The following is a 17,196-nucleotide window of genomic DNA, read 5'->3' on the forward strand; positions in this document are numbered from 1 at the left end:
AGGGGAACGGCCGCAGGGGTTCCCTGCACTGGCTGCTTCCTCCCAGTCCCCCATCTGTCTGCAATCTTTGGAGTAACTACTTCCCTAAAGCTCCGATCTATGACCCCTTTTGCCTCCCGAATGATCCTAGGTTCATCCAACTCCAGCTCCAGTTCCCTAACATGGTCTTGGAGGAGCTGGAGATGGGTGCACTTCCTGCAAGTGTAATCAGCAGGGACGACCATGGCATCCCTCACCTCAAACATGTTGCAAGAGGAACATTGCACTGCCTTCACTGCCATCCCTCTAAAAGTAACAATGCAGCACTGCCTTAGTACTGAAGAAGGGCTTATGCCCGAAACGTCGATTCTCCTGTTCCCTGGATGCTGCCTGACCTGCTGCGCTTTTCCAGCAACACATTTCCAGCTACTAACCCTCAACCAGTGCAGCACTCCCTTAGTACTGACCCACCAACAGTGCAGAACTCCCTTAGTACTGACCTCCAACAATGCAGCACTCCCTTAGCACTGACCCTCCAACAGTGCAGCACTCCCTTAGTACTGAACCTCCAACAGTGTTGCACTCCCTTAATACTGATCTTCCAACAATGCAGCAGTCCCTTAGTACTGACCCTCCATCAGTGTAGCACTCCCTTATGCGTACCTTTCACACCAAAGTGTAATCTATTTGCACAAAAAAGTGCTGCTCCTTTAATAATAACCATTCAGTACATTGATACAAAATTACGGAACAGTAACAGCTCAGAAGGTGACCAATCAGCCCATCCTACCTGTGTTTGCTCTGAAGGAGCAATTTCAAGGAACATAGCAACTGAACAGGCCATTCACCCCTCGAGCCGGTTCCACCATACATTAAGATCATGGCTGATTTGTACCCTAACTCTATAAAACTACTTTTATTCCAAATCCCTTCATACCTTTGCATTAATTGTATGAAAGAATTAAATTTAGCAACTGATCCAGCGTCTGCTGCCATTTGTGGATTAGAGCCCCAAACCTCTCCCACCTTTTGTGTGTAGACATGCTTTCTAACATCTCTCCTGAACAGTTGGGCCCAAATTCTCAGATGATAGCCCGCGTTCTAGAATCCCCAACCAATCATGGAAATAGTTTACCTTCATGTAAAACAAAAAAAAATATGAACTGTGGATGCTGGAGATCTGAAACAAAACAGAAATTGCTAAAGAAACTCAGTGGGTCTGGCAGCATCCATGGAGAGAAAGCAGAGTCAACATTTCGGGTCCAGTGCCTCTTCTTCGGAACTGATTGCAGCTGGGGAAAGGTTGGCATGTGTGCTAAAGATCTCTATTTACCCTGTCTTCCTGTGACTCCAGAACCACTCCCTTCCACCACAAACTTCTCCAATAGCTGTGCACAATCTTCCTTTCTAAATGATATCTCAAATTCCTCTTGAATTGACCTTGACTAATCCTGATGTTACCACATTCTCAGGCAGTGCATTTCAGACCAAACCACCCGCTGTTTGAAAAGGCTTTTCTTCATGTGAATGTTGCCTTCTTTTGCTAACCTCAGGCATGTCAATACCTCAGGCAATGGTCTCTGCATTCTCCTCTTCATGTTCCCTATTTATTTATGAAGAGAAAGGAAATTATGCAAGAACAAAATTAAAGTTGCTCAATTACATTATTCAGGGGAAATGTGATTAATACTTTTTCTGTCTGTTTGATATACAGCAATGTGGTGTGCAATAAATCAAAGCAAATGAAGCAAGAAAGATTGTAAAATTGTTCCATCACTGGCAGACATAAAGCCGTCACAGATTTAAGACAGCGTAAGGTTAATACTGATCTGGACACAGCAATGTAAATGGCCACTTCCCTTCAGATCACATGCCCCAGGCTGTTCCCCTAGCCAAGTTGGGCTAGTACAGCTACAACACCTGGTATTGACCAGGCAATGTGAAAAATTTCCCAGGCATGCTCCATTCACAAAAAGCAGGACAAATCACCCCAGCCAAATATGCTTCCTCCCAGTCCCCCTCACTGTCACCCATCTGTCTGCAATCTTTGGAGTTACTACTTCCCTAAAGCTTACTTTTGGTCGTGAGTAGAGTGATGGAAAGGGTCATCAGCAGTGCTATCAAACAGCTCTTGTTTAACAATAAGCCGCATATTGGTGTTCATTTTGGATTCTACCAGGGCCACTCAGTTCCTGGCCTCGTTATAGGCTTGGTTCAAACATGCTGAGAAGAGCTGAATTCTAGAGGACTGATATCAAGGCTGTATCTGACCAAGTGTAGCACTATGGAGCCCTCGCAAAACTGGAATCATTGGGAATCAAAGAGAAAACTCTCTGTTGGTGGCAGTCATACCTGCCATGTAGGAAGATGGTTGTGATTATTGGAGGTCAGCCATCTCAGCTCCAGGACATCTCTGCAGGAGTTCCTCAGGGTAGTGTCTGTGGCCCAACCATCTTTAACTGCTTCATCAATGATCTTCCCTCCATCATAAAGTCAGAATTGGGCATGTTTACTGATGGCTGCACTATGTTTAGCACCATTTCTGAGCCGTCCGATACCGTAACAGCTCATCTCCAAATACAGCAAAACCCGGACAATATCTAGACCTGGGCGAACAAGTAGCAAATAGCACTCACAGAGTCAGGTAGTGATCATCTCCAAAAGAGAGAGAATCTAAGCATCACCCCCTGATATTTAATGGTGTCAGCATCGTTGAATTAGCAGAATCAATAACCTGGGATTACCATTAACCAGAAACTGAACTGGAGGAGCCATATAAACGATGTGGGTATATGAGTAGGTCAGAGACTAGGAATACTGCAGCTAATAACTCACCTCCTGACTTTCCGAAGTTTCTCCACAATCCACAAGGTGCAAGTCAAGAGTGTGATGGAATACTCCCCACTTGCCTGGATGTGGGCAGCTTGAAGAAGCCTGACCTCAGCCAGGACAAAGCAGCTTCCGCTTGATTGGCACCACATCTACAAACACCCACTCCCTCCACCACTGATGCTCAGGAGCAGCAGTGTGTACTATCTACAAGATGTACCGCAGAAATTTACCAAGGCTTCTAGACAGTGCCTTTCAAACCAATGACCATTACTATTCAGAAGGCCAAGGGCAGCAGATACATGGGAATAGCACCATCTGCAAGTTCCCTTCTGAGCTACTTACCATCCTGACTTGGAAATATATCAACGTCATACACCCTGGAATTCACTCTCCTAACAACATCTGCCTCTGCCCAGAATGGATTGCAGCGGTTCAAGCAGATAGCTTACCAGTACTTTCTCAAGGGCAACAGTCAATGGCCAATAATTGCTAGCCCAGCCAGTTACGCTCAAATCCCATAAAATAACTAAAATATTACTTAAATGGCAAACACCTTTTCCCACTGTGTTCCAGGTTCAGCCGCCTGCGATAACATTATTGGTTTTCATTTGGTGTCTCAAATTGAAATCCCTCTAACTAAATTAGGAAGGTCCTGTTGTGCAGTGGGTTGCATGTCTGCCTCTGAGCCTGAAGCACTGGGTCTGCGTCACACCTCTGGACTTGATGGCTAAGTAAGGTGCATTATAATGTAGTGGAATGGGCTGTGTATCAATCTGCAAATCATTTCAACACACACCGAAGGCAAGCAGTCAAAGTAGGAGAGATCCCTGGTCAGCCATGTGATAGAAAGCCCATTGGAGCCTACACCATCACTGTCCAAAATACCAGACTACAACATGCAGGCAAAAGCATAACTTGCCATGGAAGATGGTGGCAACATGGCATTGTCACCAGGCTTGTAATTCAAAGGAGCCAGCTAATAAAACTTTCCATTGAAAAATAGTCTCATGAAACTAGCAACAATTGTCATTAGAAACCAACCTGACTCACTAATGTCCTTTAGGGAAGGATATCTCCCATCTGATCTACATGTAACTGCAGACTCACAGCAATGTGGGCTGATGAAGGGCTTTTGACCGAAGTTTCGATTTTCCTGCTCCGCGCATGCTGCCTGACCTGCTGTGCTTTTCCAGCACCACTAAAGTTGATTCATAACTGCTCTGGGAAATGGCGAAGCAGCCACTTAATTCAAGGGCAACATGGGATGGGAAACAAATGCTGACAATAACATTCACATCCCACAAAAGAATAGAGGAAAAATCTCCCTGAGTGAAAATAACACATTATGGCAACAACTTAGTTATTTTTCTTCCTTCATTGAAATCTCTCCATTGCAACAAAAATGAGTCTCTGAATCAGAAGGTTGTATGTAGAAGTTCTGCTCCAGTGATTTGATTGCAAAATCTAGGCTGACATTCTGGTGTGGTACTGAGGGAGGATTTCACTGACAGTCTTTAGGATGTGGCATAAAATGAGACTCTGTCTGTCTTCTCCCATGGACATATTTATCTATCTGGCCGCATCTGCGGAGAGAAATCAGAGTTATTGTTTCGTGTCGAGTGACCTTTCCTCAGAACTCAGATTTCTCTCTGCAGATGCTGCCAGACCTGCTGACCTTTTCCAGCAATTTCTGTTTTTGCCTCTGATTTGTAGCATCCGCAGTTCTTTCAGTTTATATTCATTTATCTTTCAGGAAACATTGCTAAAACCGATTTTCAAGTTTTAGCACCTCATATTTGTGGGCGCTTCCTGTGCAAGTTTCCTGGCTTTCACAACTTGTATAAGGTCTGAAAGAGTTAATACTAATAAAAATGTCTTAAGCACCATCCATTATGATGATGCTATACAGACCTGATGAGAGAATAACTTAGGATCTTGAAGAAGATGCAGACACTTGTCATACCCTCTGTTAAAATGTCTATCTGAAGAAAGCATTTGGTATGTTTTCCTTTATCAGTCAGAGTATTGAGTACAGGAGTTGGGAGGTCATGTTGCGGCTGTACAGGACATTGGTTAGACCACTGTTGGAATATTGCGTGCAATTCTGGTCTCCTTCCTATCAGAAGGATGTTGTGAAATTTGAAAGTGTTCAGAAACGATTTACAAGGATATTGCCAGGTTTGGAGGATTTGAGCTATAGGGAGAGGGTTGAACAGGCTGGGGCTGTTTTCCCTGAAGCGTCGGAGGCTGAGGGGTGACCTTGTAGAGGTTTATAAAATTATGAGGAGCATGGATAGGGTAAATCGGCAAAGTGTTTTCCCTGGGGTGGGAGACTCCAGAACTACAGGGCATAGGTTTAGGGTGAGAGGGGAAAGATATAAAAAAGGCCTAAGGGGCAACTTTTTCACACAGAGGGTGGTACATGTATGGAATGAGCTGCAAGAGCAAGTGGTGGAGACTAGTACATTTTCTATATTTAAAAATCATCTGGATGGGTATATGAATAGGAAGGGTTTAAAGGATATGGGCCCAGTGCTGGCAGGTGGGACTAGATTGGGTTGGGATATCTGGTCGGCATGGACGGGTTGGTCTGAATGGTCTGTTTCCTTGCTGTTCATCTCCATGACTCTATGACTATGACTTACACTTAGTGCTAACATGCAATGATCTAAATCTTGTTTGAAGTACTACTCAGAGAGTAATAGGGGCTGGAATGCACAGCCTGCAACAGTTGGAGACTTGTCAACTTTAAGGGCATTTAAATGGTCATTGGATAAACATATGGATGAAAATGGAATAGTGAAGGATAGATAGGCTTCAGATTGGTGCCACAGGTCAGCGTAACATCGAAGGCTGAAGGGCCTGTACTACGCTGTAATGTTCTATGTTCCATGTCAGATTCTGAAGTGGTTTTCCTCTACTACACTAGACCAAATGACCCTTGTATATCCCTACACTAAAATTACTTGCTTGCCACTTACTGCTCCCTGAAAGCAAACCTACCCCATGTTGAGCAATACTGCGAATTGCTTCACACAACATGGTGATCGGCGATGGAGATTGATGAAGAGGGAAGGAGCTGAGTACATGGCGGAAAATGGCAAGCAAGTGGGAGGGAGCAGTAAATGGCAAACAAGTGATTTTCATTATCGATATATTTACCTGCATTGTGTAATTATAATATTTATCCGACATGTGGTCACGAGAGAGATAGTTAAAAATAATACTCTAAAGGGGCTTGCGAATTGTGGATATGAATAAGAACAGTTGGGAATCTCTGCTCTACAGGCCAGCTAATGACACGGCCTGGATTTGGTGGCATCTGAAGAGCCTCATTGTGTAGCCTTATACCTGACATATGGTTACTCAGATGCGATAGCAGAGAGCCATATTGTCTGCTGAATCAGACCACAGCTTGAGCCAGTACCTTGTGGAGAGGAGGGGGAGGAAACTAGGGAAGAATGTCCAAGTTGAAATGAAGCAAAGCAGAGAGCACCAGGTGTCTGGCTGTGATGTTGAAGCAATAATTCAATCCCATGGCTCCGCTCATGCTCATAAATCACTTAAGCTTCATTTTTTGTGTTTATATCAAACCAGCCAAGAATGAATTACTGCCTTATACATCACTGCCAACAAATTTACTGTCTTGTAATTATACAGTTTAGAAGTGTCTATTAATGACTTAGTTTAATTGAAGCTTTTGGATGTGTTTACTTGCTACTTTTGGATTGGAGCTGGTGTGAATACATTAAAATACTCACCTGACAAGAAAACGGACTGTTCTGATTATGAGGTTGTGAGTAATTCTGAGAGAACCACACATTACAGGCAAATGATCAGATTTTTGCTGCAAAGAGACCATTTTGTTTTCTCCTTGTCTTTTTTTTAACCAATGCTCTTTTTATCCTTTTATAGAATCACACAGCACAGGAGAAGGCTAATCTGCCCTTCTGTCTGTAATAGCTCTTCAAAAGAGCTATCCAATCAACCTCACTCCTTTACATTTCTCTCAATTGCTTTCCCTTACATTTGGTTATTCAGTTCTGTGTTGAACGTTACAATGTAGTGTGCTACCTCTGCCCTTCCACATTCTGCTTTTCTGATCATATCAAACTGCTGTGCCTAATAAAAATACTCTCCCTCTGGTCTTATACCAATGATTTTAAATCTCTGCCTGCAGGCTACCAACGTTATTGCCAGCGGAAACTGTTTTTCTCTAACTCGCGAAGTCTCTTCCCTTTTGAATGCCAGTAATTTAGCTCTTTCGTAACCTTCTCTGCTCTAAGGAGAACAAGCCCTGCAGTCTCTCCACATTTGGTGAAGCCCCTCTTGCCCTTGTAAAATCTGGTGGACCTCCTCTGCTCCCTTCTCCAAGGCTTTGACAACCTTCCTAAAATGCACTGCCCAGAACTGAACTCAATAATGCAGCTGAAGCCAAAACGGTGATTTATCAGGAATCAGTAGAAATCCTGCACTTTTGTGTTGGTTGTACTCTACAATCCCGATTAATAAAACCTAGGGTTTGGCTGTATTTTCTGTCAGTCTTCATCCTCTGTTTGAGTTACAACCAGCTTCACTGGCAATGACCCACAGTCTGGTACTTCATACCTTTTGGGTCCTTTGTCCTGTACAATTTGAAATATTTACGTTGGATAACTTAGTCAGAGCACTATGAGTCAAGCTGTACAGGACATTAGTTAGGCCGCTATTGGAATACTGTATTCAGTGCTGGTCTCCTTACTTTAGAATTGATGTAGAAAAGCTTGAAAGGGTTCAGAAAAGATTCACAAGGATGTTGCCAGGTTTGGAGGGTTTGAGCTTTGGGATGGGTTGAATAGGCTAGGGCTGTTTTCATTGGAGCATTGGAGGCTGAGGGGTGATCTTATAGAGATTTATAAAATCATAAAGGGCATGGATAGGATACATAGACAAAGTCTTTTCTCTGGAGTGGGGGGGACCAGAACTAGAGGGCAGAGGTTTAGGGTGAGAGGGGAAAGATATAAAAGAGACGTAAGGGGCAACCTTTACATGCTGAGGGTGGCCTGTGTACGGAATGAGCTGCCGGCGAAGTGGTGGAGGCTGGTACAATTACAACATTCAGAAGACATATGGCTGAGTACGTTAATAGGAAGAGTTTAGACGGATATGGGCCAAATGCCAGAAATTTGGACTGGATTAATTTAGGATATCTGGTCAGCATAGACGCGTTGGACCGAAGGGTCTGTTTCCATGCTGTGCACCTGTAATGTGACCTTGACTATTCACCTTATCCATGCCCCTCATGATTTTATAAAACCCTATGAGGTCACCCCTCAGCCTCTGATGCTCCAGGGAATACAGCACCAGCCTATCCAGCCTCTCCCTATAGCTCAAACCTTCCAACCCTGGCAACATCCTTGTAAATCTTCCCTAAACCTTTTCAAGTTTCACAACACCTTTCCTGTAGCAGTCTTTGCAAAACCTAGTGACCTCTGGAACACTGTGGTTCAATCCCACAGCACAAATAGGAAGGGAACCAACAGAAATGTCAGCAGTGCCCCTTTAAAAAGAAAGCATCAGCATTTTATATTGCAAATGCAATTAATCCAAATATTTAATGTCCATTTTATAGTCAAGAGGAAATGGTTAAAGTATATTACTGTTTACAGGGGTTTCATCTGCGTGCTGAACCTGCAATTACCCCTCATAATGTTGCAGCTGTTGGTTGTCAATAATACAATATATCACATCAAGATTCCAGTCACAGTTTTATTTTAAAGCAAATTTTGTTTCAAGGTCAGCACATTCAGAACTGAATTCTGCTTGCACACAGATGTGACACAGCAAGTATTGCACTGCTTTTCCTGCAGAGGTGAGAGGGGTGTGTGGAGGGGGTGGGGGTGTAGAGCCATTTCGAGCAAATGCTATGGAACTTTCCAGCATTAGGAGATCACAGCCCAGATCTCCACCCCTCTGAAATGGCCACCTCGACATTCACTGACACCTACCTCCGCTGCTGGGGGTAGTGGAGAGCTCCTCATTCTCAAGAGATAGTCCCACCATTGCACTCTCACCCATTGGGAAGGTTTCAGACATGTCTTATTCCGAATTCCTCATGGCCTGGTTATCAAGCTGCATTCATAACCAACTTATGACACCTTTTGCCATCCATATCACATTCACCCACAATTCCCAGTTGTCTTTAATGACAAATCAATGTCCCCTCTGTTGAGTTTAATATTCTTATCCTAATGTTAAAAATCTCCTCAAACCTTAACTGTCCTGATTTCTCTAACCCCCTTCAGACCTTCTCCCGAACACTTCCTCTGATTCTGCTTTCTTTTCCAACCTGCCTCCATCCACTACCATCACTTTCTGATCTCTTTGGTCACCCTCTCCTACTTCCTTCTTTACCTGAGGATCTATTTTGTTAGTCAAGCCTATGGGAAGTATTTCGGGCATTTCCTTACACTAATAGAAAGTTGCTGCGACGCTAAAATATTACTGTTATCGGAACAGAAGTGCTACTCACCATAATAATTCATGATAAATCCTTGTCCCTTTCCAAAAATCAAGCCAGCAGGATCTGAATGAAATCTGACTGTAAGGTCAGAAGTAGTGGAGTACACTTTTAATGGGGCATTGCTTCCAACATATTGTCCAAGAATCCTCACAGTTAAGTCATCGCCATCATACAGGGATAATATGTCGCTGTTAGTGAGGTTCAGGCTGTGAACGAGGAAGAAGAACAAATTCACAATTAACATTCACAATTTAAATTTCTGTTTTCTCTTTCCACGTCCTGACATTGTTGGCCCACATGAGGGTTTAATTCCATGGGTAAGAATCAATCTTCACTGCCTCACGTTATATTCTTTAGTTTAATGAAAATGTACCAAGCCTGCAATAAGGATTGTAAAACAAAATTGAGATTTTTTAAAATTCAAAGTTAAAAGCTTATTCTTGTAATGGTAACTGGGAGGCCAAACAGGAATGATCTGTAGGAATGATGCTGTGTTTCTGTCTACAGGGTCATCACATCTTGTCTAGCAGTGATGATTTGGAGATGCCGGTGTTGGACTGGGGTGTACAAAGTTAAAGATCACACAACACCAGGTTATAGTCCAACAGATTAAATTGGAAGCACACTAGCTTTCGGAGCGACGGTCCTTCATCAGGTGGTAGTGGAGGGCTCAATCCTAACACACAGAATTTAGAGCAAAAATTTACAGTGTGATGTAACTGAAATTATACATTGAGAGATTGATAGTCTGTTAAGCCTTTACAGAGACTACTGTGCTTCCAATTTAACCTGTTGGACTATAACCTGGTGTTGTGCGATTTTTAACTGTCTAAACGTGAATAGTGATGGACCACAGTTTTAGAAATGCCTCTAGAAAGGTACATGTATATCACATCACACATCAGACCTAAATGGGTGGTGCGTGTATGGAATGAACTACCAGAGGAAATGGTGGAGGCTGGTACAATTGCAGCATTTAAAAGGCTTCTGGACTGGTGTATGAATAGGAAGGGTTTAGAGAGATATGGGCCAAGTGCTGGAAAATGGGACCAGACATTAGGGAATGAAACTGTTGTCCTTACCCGGCCTAGCCTGCACGTGACTCCAGATCCACAGCAATGTGGTTGTCTCCTGACTGCCCTCTGAAATGGCTGAACAAGCCACTCAGTTGTAACAATCACTGGAATGTCTACCTACAGCACATGGACTACAGGAGTTCAAGAAAGCAGCTCACCACCACCTTCCCTGGAATGAATAAAATTAAATTGCACACCTGAAATAAAGAAGCCTGAATCCATTCCGAAACCAGGTGCCAGGGCTTCACCTTCGCATTTGAGATCAATTGACCAGTGTCTGTCATGCCTCAATGCATCTTGGGCCACAATCTTTCAGTAGGTTCTTGGGGGAGGGAGTATTGGTTTGGAACTGAGCTTGTGGTTGGGGGAGGGGCAGTGGGCAAGATGTAATCAAGGAATATGGAAACTGTAGGCAGATGCCTGCCTTCCTCACCACAGCATATTGAATGTTTAATAATCCATCACCTTTTCTGTTTCTGTAGAAGAATCCTGAGTGTCTGTGCACCACATTGAAAAGGGTATACTTAACAGGGCTAGGTACCTTATTATCATAATCAAGAGACTTCAAGCTTGTTTTTTTAATGTGGCCATGTTGGTTGAGAAACGCACAACAGACAGGACACTGAATGTTGAGTGGAACTCAATGTTCTTCACCAAATAGAACTTTAAAGACTCATCTGACAGGATCTTGATTTAACATTTCAAAGGCAACACCTCCCAGGAGTTCATTATCCCTCAGTCATGTACTGTCACGGGAAAAGAAGAAGGATTTTTCAGAATGATATATGGTCACCTCTCCTGCCTGGAAATCTATGTTTTGGATACACCAGCTGTTTGGAAATCCTTTGAATGAATCCAAGCATTCTCTTGGCACCATTGGCTTCATTTGAATACTATACTGCAAAAGCAGAAAAAACATGCAGTGTTTGGAAAAGTAAAAGAACTTTCATTACTGTTCTGTAACGTTCCATTGCTGTTTTACATTGCAGGTAAATATTTATACCTATGATGCTGTCAGGTTTACTCACTTGTGTCTAATGTCTTTCTGTAATCCAGAAAATTCCAATGCTTGGGCTCCTGACAAAGCCAAAAGTCTAGCCCTGAGCACTCAGATGTGGGACAGGAAGATGTTCATTGACCTCACACAATTGATCAGGGTTAGCCAATGAATCTGTCAATGTCATAACCTAGCAACTGACCACTTGCCTCAGACTCACCATAGCTCCATTGTTCATCTACAATAACCTTCATCAATCATAGCTCTGATTGGCCATTCATAGCTCCATGTTACCTCACACGCTTACTACTGCTATAATCCTTCCATTCACATCGTGTTCTCATACATTACTGTGTATTGAATTATGCACAGCTGGGGTTGGAATAGAGTTAAATTGTTAATGAAATAAAATAGGCAGAGCCTGAGGAAGTAAAAACTGATGAAATCTAATTTAATTGCTTTGCTACAGTTAATAGGAAAACAAATTATGTCCAATTGGGACCCAGGTTTTGCAAATGCAGGCCATCACCTATGGCTTCCCCAAGGCTTTCCCTCCAGTCATGGCCACCACAGCCCACCTCCCTCCTGTACAGTGAATCTTCCATCAATAGTCATTAAATTCTTCTCAGTAACTTGTCCTATTAGTGCCACTGTCCCATTAAAAACCAATCACACTGCATGTCTGCCATATTAACAGAGTAAATTCCCATTAAATGATTGACTGATTTTATCTGGTGCAGGGCAATAACTGTGGCCGAGTTTAAAAGGTTTCAGGCTAATTGAAGTTCTGCAGAAACTGTCCATATCGAGAGGAAATTTTGTAAAAAAAGGGGAAATGGTTTGGTTTCCCTGAATGCAGTTTGCCCAATAACTTCACCATAGAATTCCTACAGTACAGAAGCAGGTCATTCAGCCCAGCAAGTCCATACTGACCTCCTGAAGACACATCCCATAACCCTGCATTGCCCATGGCTAATCCGCCTAACGTGCACATTTTAGCCAGCGCACCTGGATGAAACCCACAGACGGTTATCTGAGGCTGGCATTGAACTCAGGTCCTTCATGCTGTGAGGCAGCAGTACTAACCATTGAGCCACTGTGCCACCCCACTTCCTGCTTAGTGAAAGGATTGCAGAGTGCAGATCTGTGTTAGTTGAGCTGTTGGATGGTTTCATGCTTTAGCAGCGTGGGAATAGGCTTGGGGCAGTGGGCTGTTTATACAAGGCTCACACCACTTAAACCCAGACTGTATCTTTCAAAGGGGAGGCACTTCCTCAGCAGGGGAGCTGCTGGAATTGGCTGCAGAAAACTGTCTGAGCTGCTGAAAATGGAGTGATGGAGGCAGGGGGCACTGAATACACAGTCCAAACTTCTCAGATGCCACACTAGAGGATTAATTGCAAAGCTAAAAAAGGAGGAGAGATGTCATTTTGCTACAAGGGGCTAGGAGGTCCTCTGGATAAGGCAATGAGAGCGGGTAGCCATTGCTGACAAAGCCAACCCTGAGCACTTGGATACAGGACAGGAGGAAGATTGTTGACCTCACATGATTTGTGAGGATCAGCCAATAAATATGCAGATGTTATAACCTAGCAACTGAGCCACTTGCTTCAGACTCACCACAACTCCATCCTTCATCTACAAAAACCTTCAACTAATCAGAGCTCTGACTGACTTCTCACAGCTTCATGTTCCCCTCACATGCTTAACATTCCCATCTTGTAGCCTGCACACTGTTCGACAGTGTTAGCCAAACAAAAGGTAGTATTCTCGTTGAAACGGGTTGGTCCCTTTTGGAGAACAAAGTGGCTCAGACTGGAGGCAGTATTATCATGGGCAGGCAGCTCTCTGTGTGTTCCTATTCCCATGGAGGAGGAGGTGTTCTCCATTACTGGAACGATCATGACTGAGGCAAAAGTGGAATTAAAACCATAGAAGATGACAGAATTGCTCATTTTCTGAGCCTTCATTGCACACTCCATATCCCCTTCATTCTACAATCTTTTCTAATTTCTAAGCTGCAGATAATGTGCCCATGCACCTCTTGGTATCTGGCCCCTAATTTTCTCATACCACAACCCTCACCTTCAGCCTTTCTTCTTTCAGATAGTTGAGAGCTGCTGCCGAGCAAGGCAATGGTGGGAAAGAGAGACAGAAAGAGAGAGATGGAAAAGCAAGAAGACAGTGACGAAGAAGAAATGCTTGTTCTTGGGTTCACAGCCACAACACAGATACTGAGACTTTAGGGGATAGGTTGGAGATAGGACTAGTGTAGTAAGTCTTAGTGCTTTTCATACTACAATAAAACACAACCCAGGCATGCTGGCTCTCTGAACTCACTGTGTTCAGCAGGCCATGGAAGAGGTTGTTAGTACAGTGGCAGACCAAGATTAAAAGTAGCCCTTCTCTATTGATCCATATCTGGCCCCTTAGAGATCTCCAATTTTCATCACGTCATCATTGAGGGCTACATCATTAGCTGTCTATATTCTAAACTCTGAACTTCCTTGTTTAAACCACTTCTGTTCAAATATTTTTCAAATCAATCTGTTCATGGATGTTATCTGGCAACTCCAGAACAGATTGGAGTTGAACTGGGGTCTTCTGGATCAGAGGTTGGGACGCTACCACTGCATCACAAGAGCCCCTTTCTTCTACTGTCCATTTCTTTGATTTTTTAAAAACATTTCCTGTCCAGAAGTGCTCTTATCCACAACTGAATGCCTTTTATTCCCCAACATCAAATCACCTGTGGCATTTTATTTTCATCTATTAACCACCACCAGTAAATATCCTGTCTTCCAATAAATTAACTTATGTGCAAGACCTATTTAGGACATCAACGTAAGGGAGAGGGGGAGGGGGCTAAACCAAAATGGAGTTGGAAGGGTTAAAATTAATAATGGTTTCACAGCCACCACTAGACTCTTAATTCCAGCTTTTTATTGAATTCAAATTGCATTCAAGATGGTAGGATTTCATTCCAGGTCCACAGATCCTTACCAGGATCTCTGGATCAATAGTGCAGCAATAATACCATTAGGTCATCACCTCCCTCCCAAAGAATGTGTCATAGTGAGATGGACAGCTGCCTTTTCGTGACCTCTGACATCAAACGCTCATCAGTGAAACCAACTTCTTAAACCTGGATGTGAGTTTATGATCACATGAACTGATGGATCAATATAATTTGCAGTAGTTATTTTCTTAATCAGTCTGTTTAGAAACATTATGATGCACCTCTGGAGCAAGTGGGACTTGATCTTAAGCCACCTAGTTATAAGGTAGGGTGACTACCTCTGCACCCTAAATGAATGCCTTCGTCTTTCTATGGATTGGCTTATCTGCTCAGAGGAGAAAGTGAGGACTGCAGATGCTGGAGATCGGAGCTGAAAATGTGTTGCTGGAAAAGCGCAGCAGGTCAGGCAGCATCCAAGGAACAGGAGATTCCTGAAGAAGGGCTCATGCCCGAAACATCGATTCTCCTGCTCCTTGGATGCTGTCTGACCTGCTGTGCTTTTCCAGCAATACATTATCTGCTCAGACGCAATCATACTGGCATCAAGATATTTTTAAGCAAACTTATTTGGACATGTTCTTGACTCACCTTTGGAGTAGGTGGGATTTGAGCCTAGGCTTTCTAACTCAGAAGTAGAGATACTACCACTGTGCCACACAAGCCCTCTTTTCCCTGTAGTGTCCCTGTCTCTGAGCTGGAGAGACCCAGGTTTCAAATCCCACTTTCTCCATAGATGTGCAACAATATGTCTGTAAATAGCAAAACAAGACAAAGATCTGCAGATGCTGGAAATCTGAAACAAAAACAGAAATCTCAGCCACCAATAAGGACTCTTATGGCACAGTGGTAACATCATTACCTCTAAGCCAGGAGGCCTGAGTTCACAGTCCATCTTGCTCGGGATGTAATAACATTTCTGAATGTTGAAACAGGCCTTTCTGCCTCTAGAGAGGTGATGCGGTCCCCACCTCTGAGCAAGACTGCCTGCCCTCGAGGTACAACATAATATCTCTGAGCAAGTTGATTTAAAATGCTGTTTTCATTCATTCATGGGATGTGGACATTTATTGCCCATCCTTAATTGCCCAGAGGGCAGTTAGGAGTCATCCACTTTGCTGTGGTTCTGGGGGGTCTCATGTAGGCCAGACCAGGTAAGGATGGCAAATTTCCTTCTGTAAAGGACATTAGTGAACCTCATGGATTCTTTATTTTGCAAACAATAGCTTCATGCTTAGAATTAAACACTTAATTCCAGATTTTGTGCTTTTAAAAACTTAATATATTTCAAATGCCACAATCTGCCATGGTAGGACTCAAACCCAGGTCTCCAAAACATTTCCTGGGTCACTAGATTAATAGTCTAATGTTGATACCACCAGGCTGCCACTTCTCAACCTTTGCAACTAGAAAGAGGATCAGAATTGGGTCCTGTGGTGCAGTGGTAATGTCCCTATCTCAGAGCCCAGCAAACCCAAGGTTTAATTCCCATCTCAAATTGTGATAGTTATGGAGTCATAATATTTCCAAACAAGTTTAAATGCTTAAAAACAAGATGGATAGGCTGAACCTATGGTTGTTGAGTAGGGAAATGATTATTGGTATTGTCCTTTTTAATAAAATTGTGTAAACATTGGGTCCAGTTCTATCATTTACCATCTGTCTTCAACTCCTTCTGCATTCCTCCCTCTCTGTCTTTGATTAAATTCTTGGTCATCTGTCCCTTGTGGTATCTCCTAATATGGTTCAGTATCAATGGTTTTTTTAGTTAATTCCTTTGGGATGTTTTGCTGTGTTAAAGTTACTATTTAAATACAAGTTGCTCACTTCCACAAGTGTCAGTGACTGCAGAGGTACTGCCCATCAACAACACAAATCTTCTTGTAGCAGGGTTGGAGAGTTCATCACAGACGAATGCTTCAAAGTACCAGTTCCAAATGTAAACATTTTCATTGATTTAAGTCACATTCAGTTCACAGAAGTGCCACATTCTTCAATAAAGGAATTATAATAATCAAATATTAAACAGATAAAGGATTATAATAATCAAATATTGAACAGAATAAGCAGGGCAAATGCTTCAATGACATGGAGTGTAAAGCTGTTTCCTCAAAGGTAGGATTACACAGCAATTCATGCAAACAGTGTTCTTTAAATACAATGCAATCACAAAAAGACACAAATCCTTCACCCCTCATGATTCTAAAAGGTCTTAAAGCTTTTATTTTGAATCTGCCCCTCAAACATCTCATTCAATAAAGCCTGAACCATCCTTTCAGGAAGCGCATTTCAGATAAAAATGACTCTAGTGTGAAACAAATTTTCTCACGTTTTAATCCCTTTTTAAAATTTACTTTAAACCGGGACTCTCTGACTACTGACCTTCCTGCCTCCAGAATCAGTTTCTTCTGCCTTAGATCACACAAACCCTTCAATTTAGAAGTTATAACTGTAAAAAAAAACACTGGGGAATTCAGAAGAAACTCTCCCCAAAAAGTGTGTTTTTCAACCACAGGGAGTGGTTGAAGTAAGGAGTATATAGATGCACTTGAGTGGACCTTAAACATCAGCATGGATGGCCTGTCTATACACTCTATGTAATTTTGAACACCACTATTGAACATCCACTGTATGGGGAGGCAATGGCCGAGTGGCATTGTTGCTGGACTGAACCCAGACAGCCAGATAATACTCTGGGGACCTGGGTTTGAATCCTGCCATGGCAGATGGTGGAATGTGAGTTCAATAAATATCTGGAATTAAGAGTCTAATGCTGACCACGAATCCATTGCCT

At 42.8% G+C, this 17,196-nt stretch overlaps 1 protein-coding gene across 2 annotated transcripts in view; it reads right to left on the minus strand.

Moving 5' to 3' along the window:
- LOC122562553 (seizure 6-like protein) overlaps window positions 1-17,196 on the minus strand; it is a 255,166-nt gene that overhangs the window by 41,301 nt on the left and 196,669 nt on the right. For both annotated transcript variants that reach the window (XM_043715477.1, XM_043715479.1), the window contains exon 10: window positions 9,323-9,519. In XM_043715477.1, coding sequence (XP_043571412.1) covers window positions 9,323-9,519 — 197 coding nt within the window. The remainder of the gene's footprint in view (window positions 1-9,322; window positions 9,520-17,196) is intronic.

The sequence above is a fragment of the Chiloscyllium plagiosum genome, chromosome 25 (assembly GCF_004010195.1).
Source record: "Chiloscyllium plagiosum isolate BGI_BamShark_2017 chromosome 25, ASM401019v2, whole genome shotgun sequence".
Lineage (NCBI taxonomy): Eukaryota > Metazoa > Chordata > Chondrichthyes > Orectolobiformes > Hemiscylliidae > Chiloscyllium > Chiloscyllium plagiosum.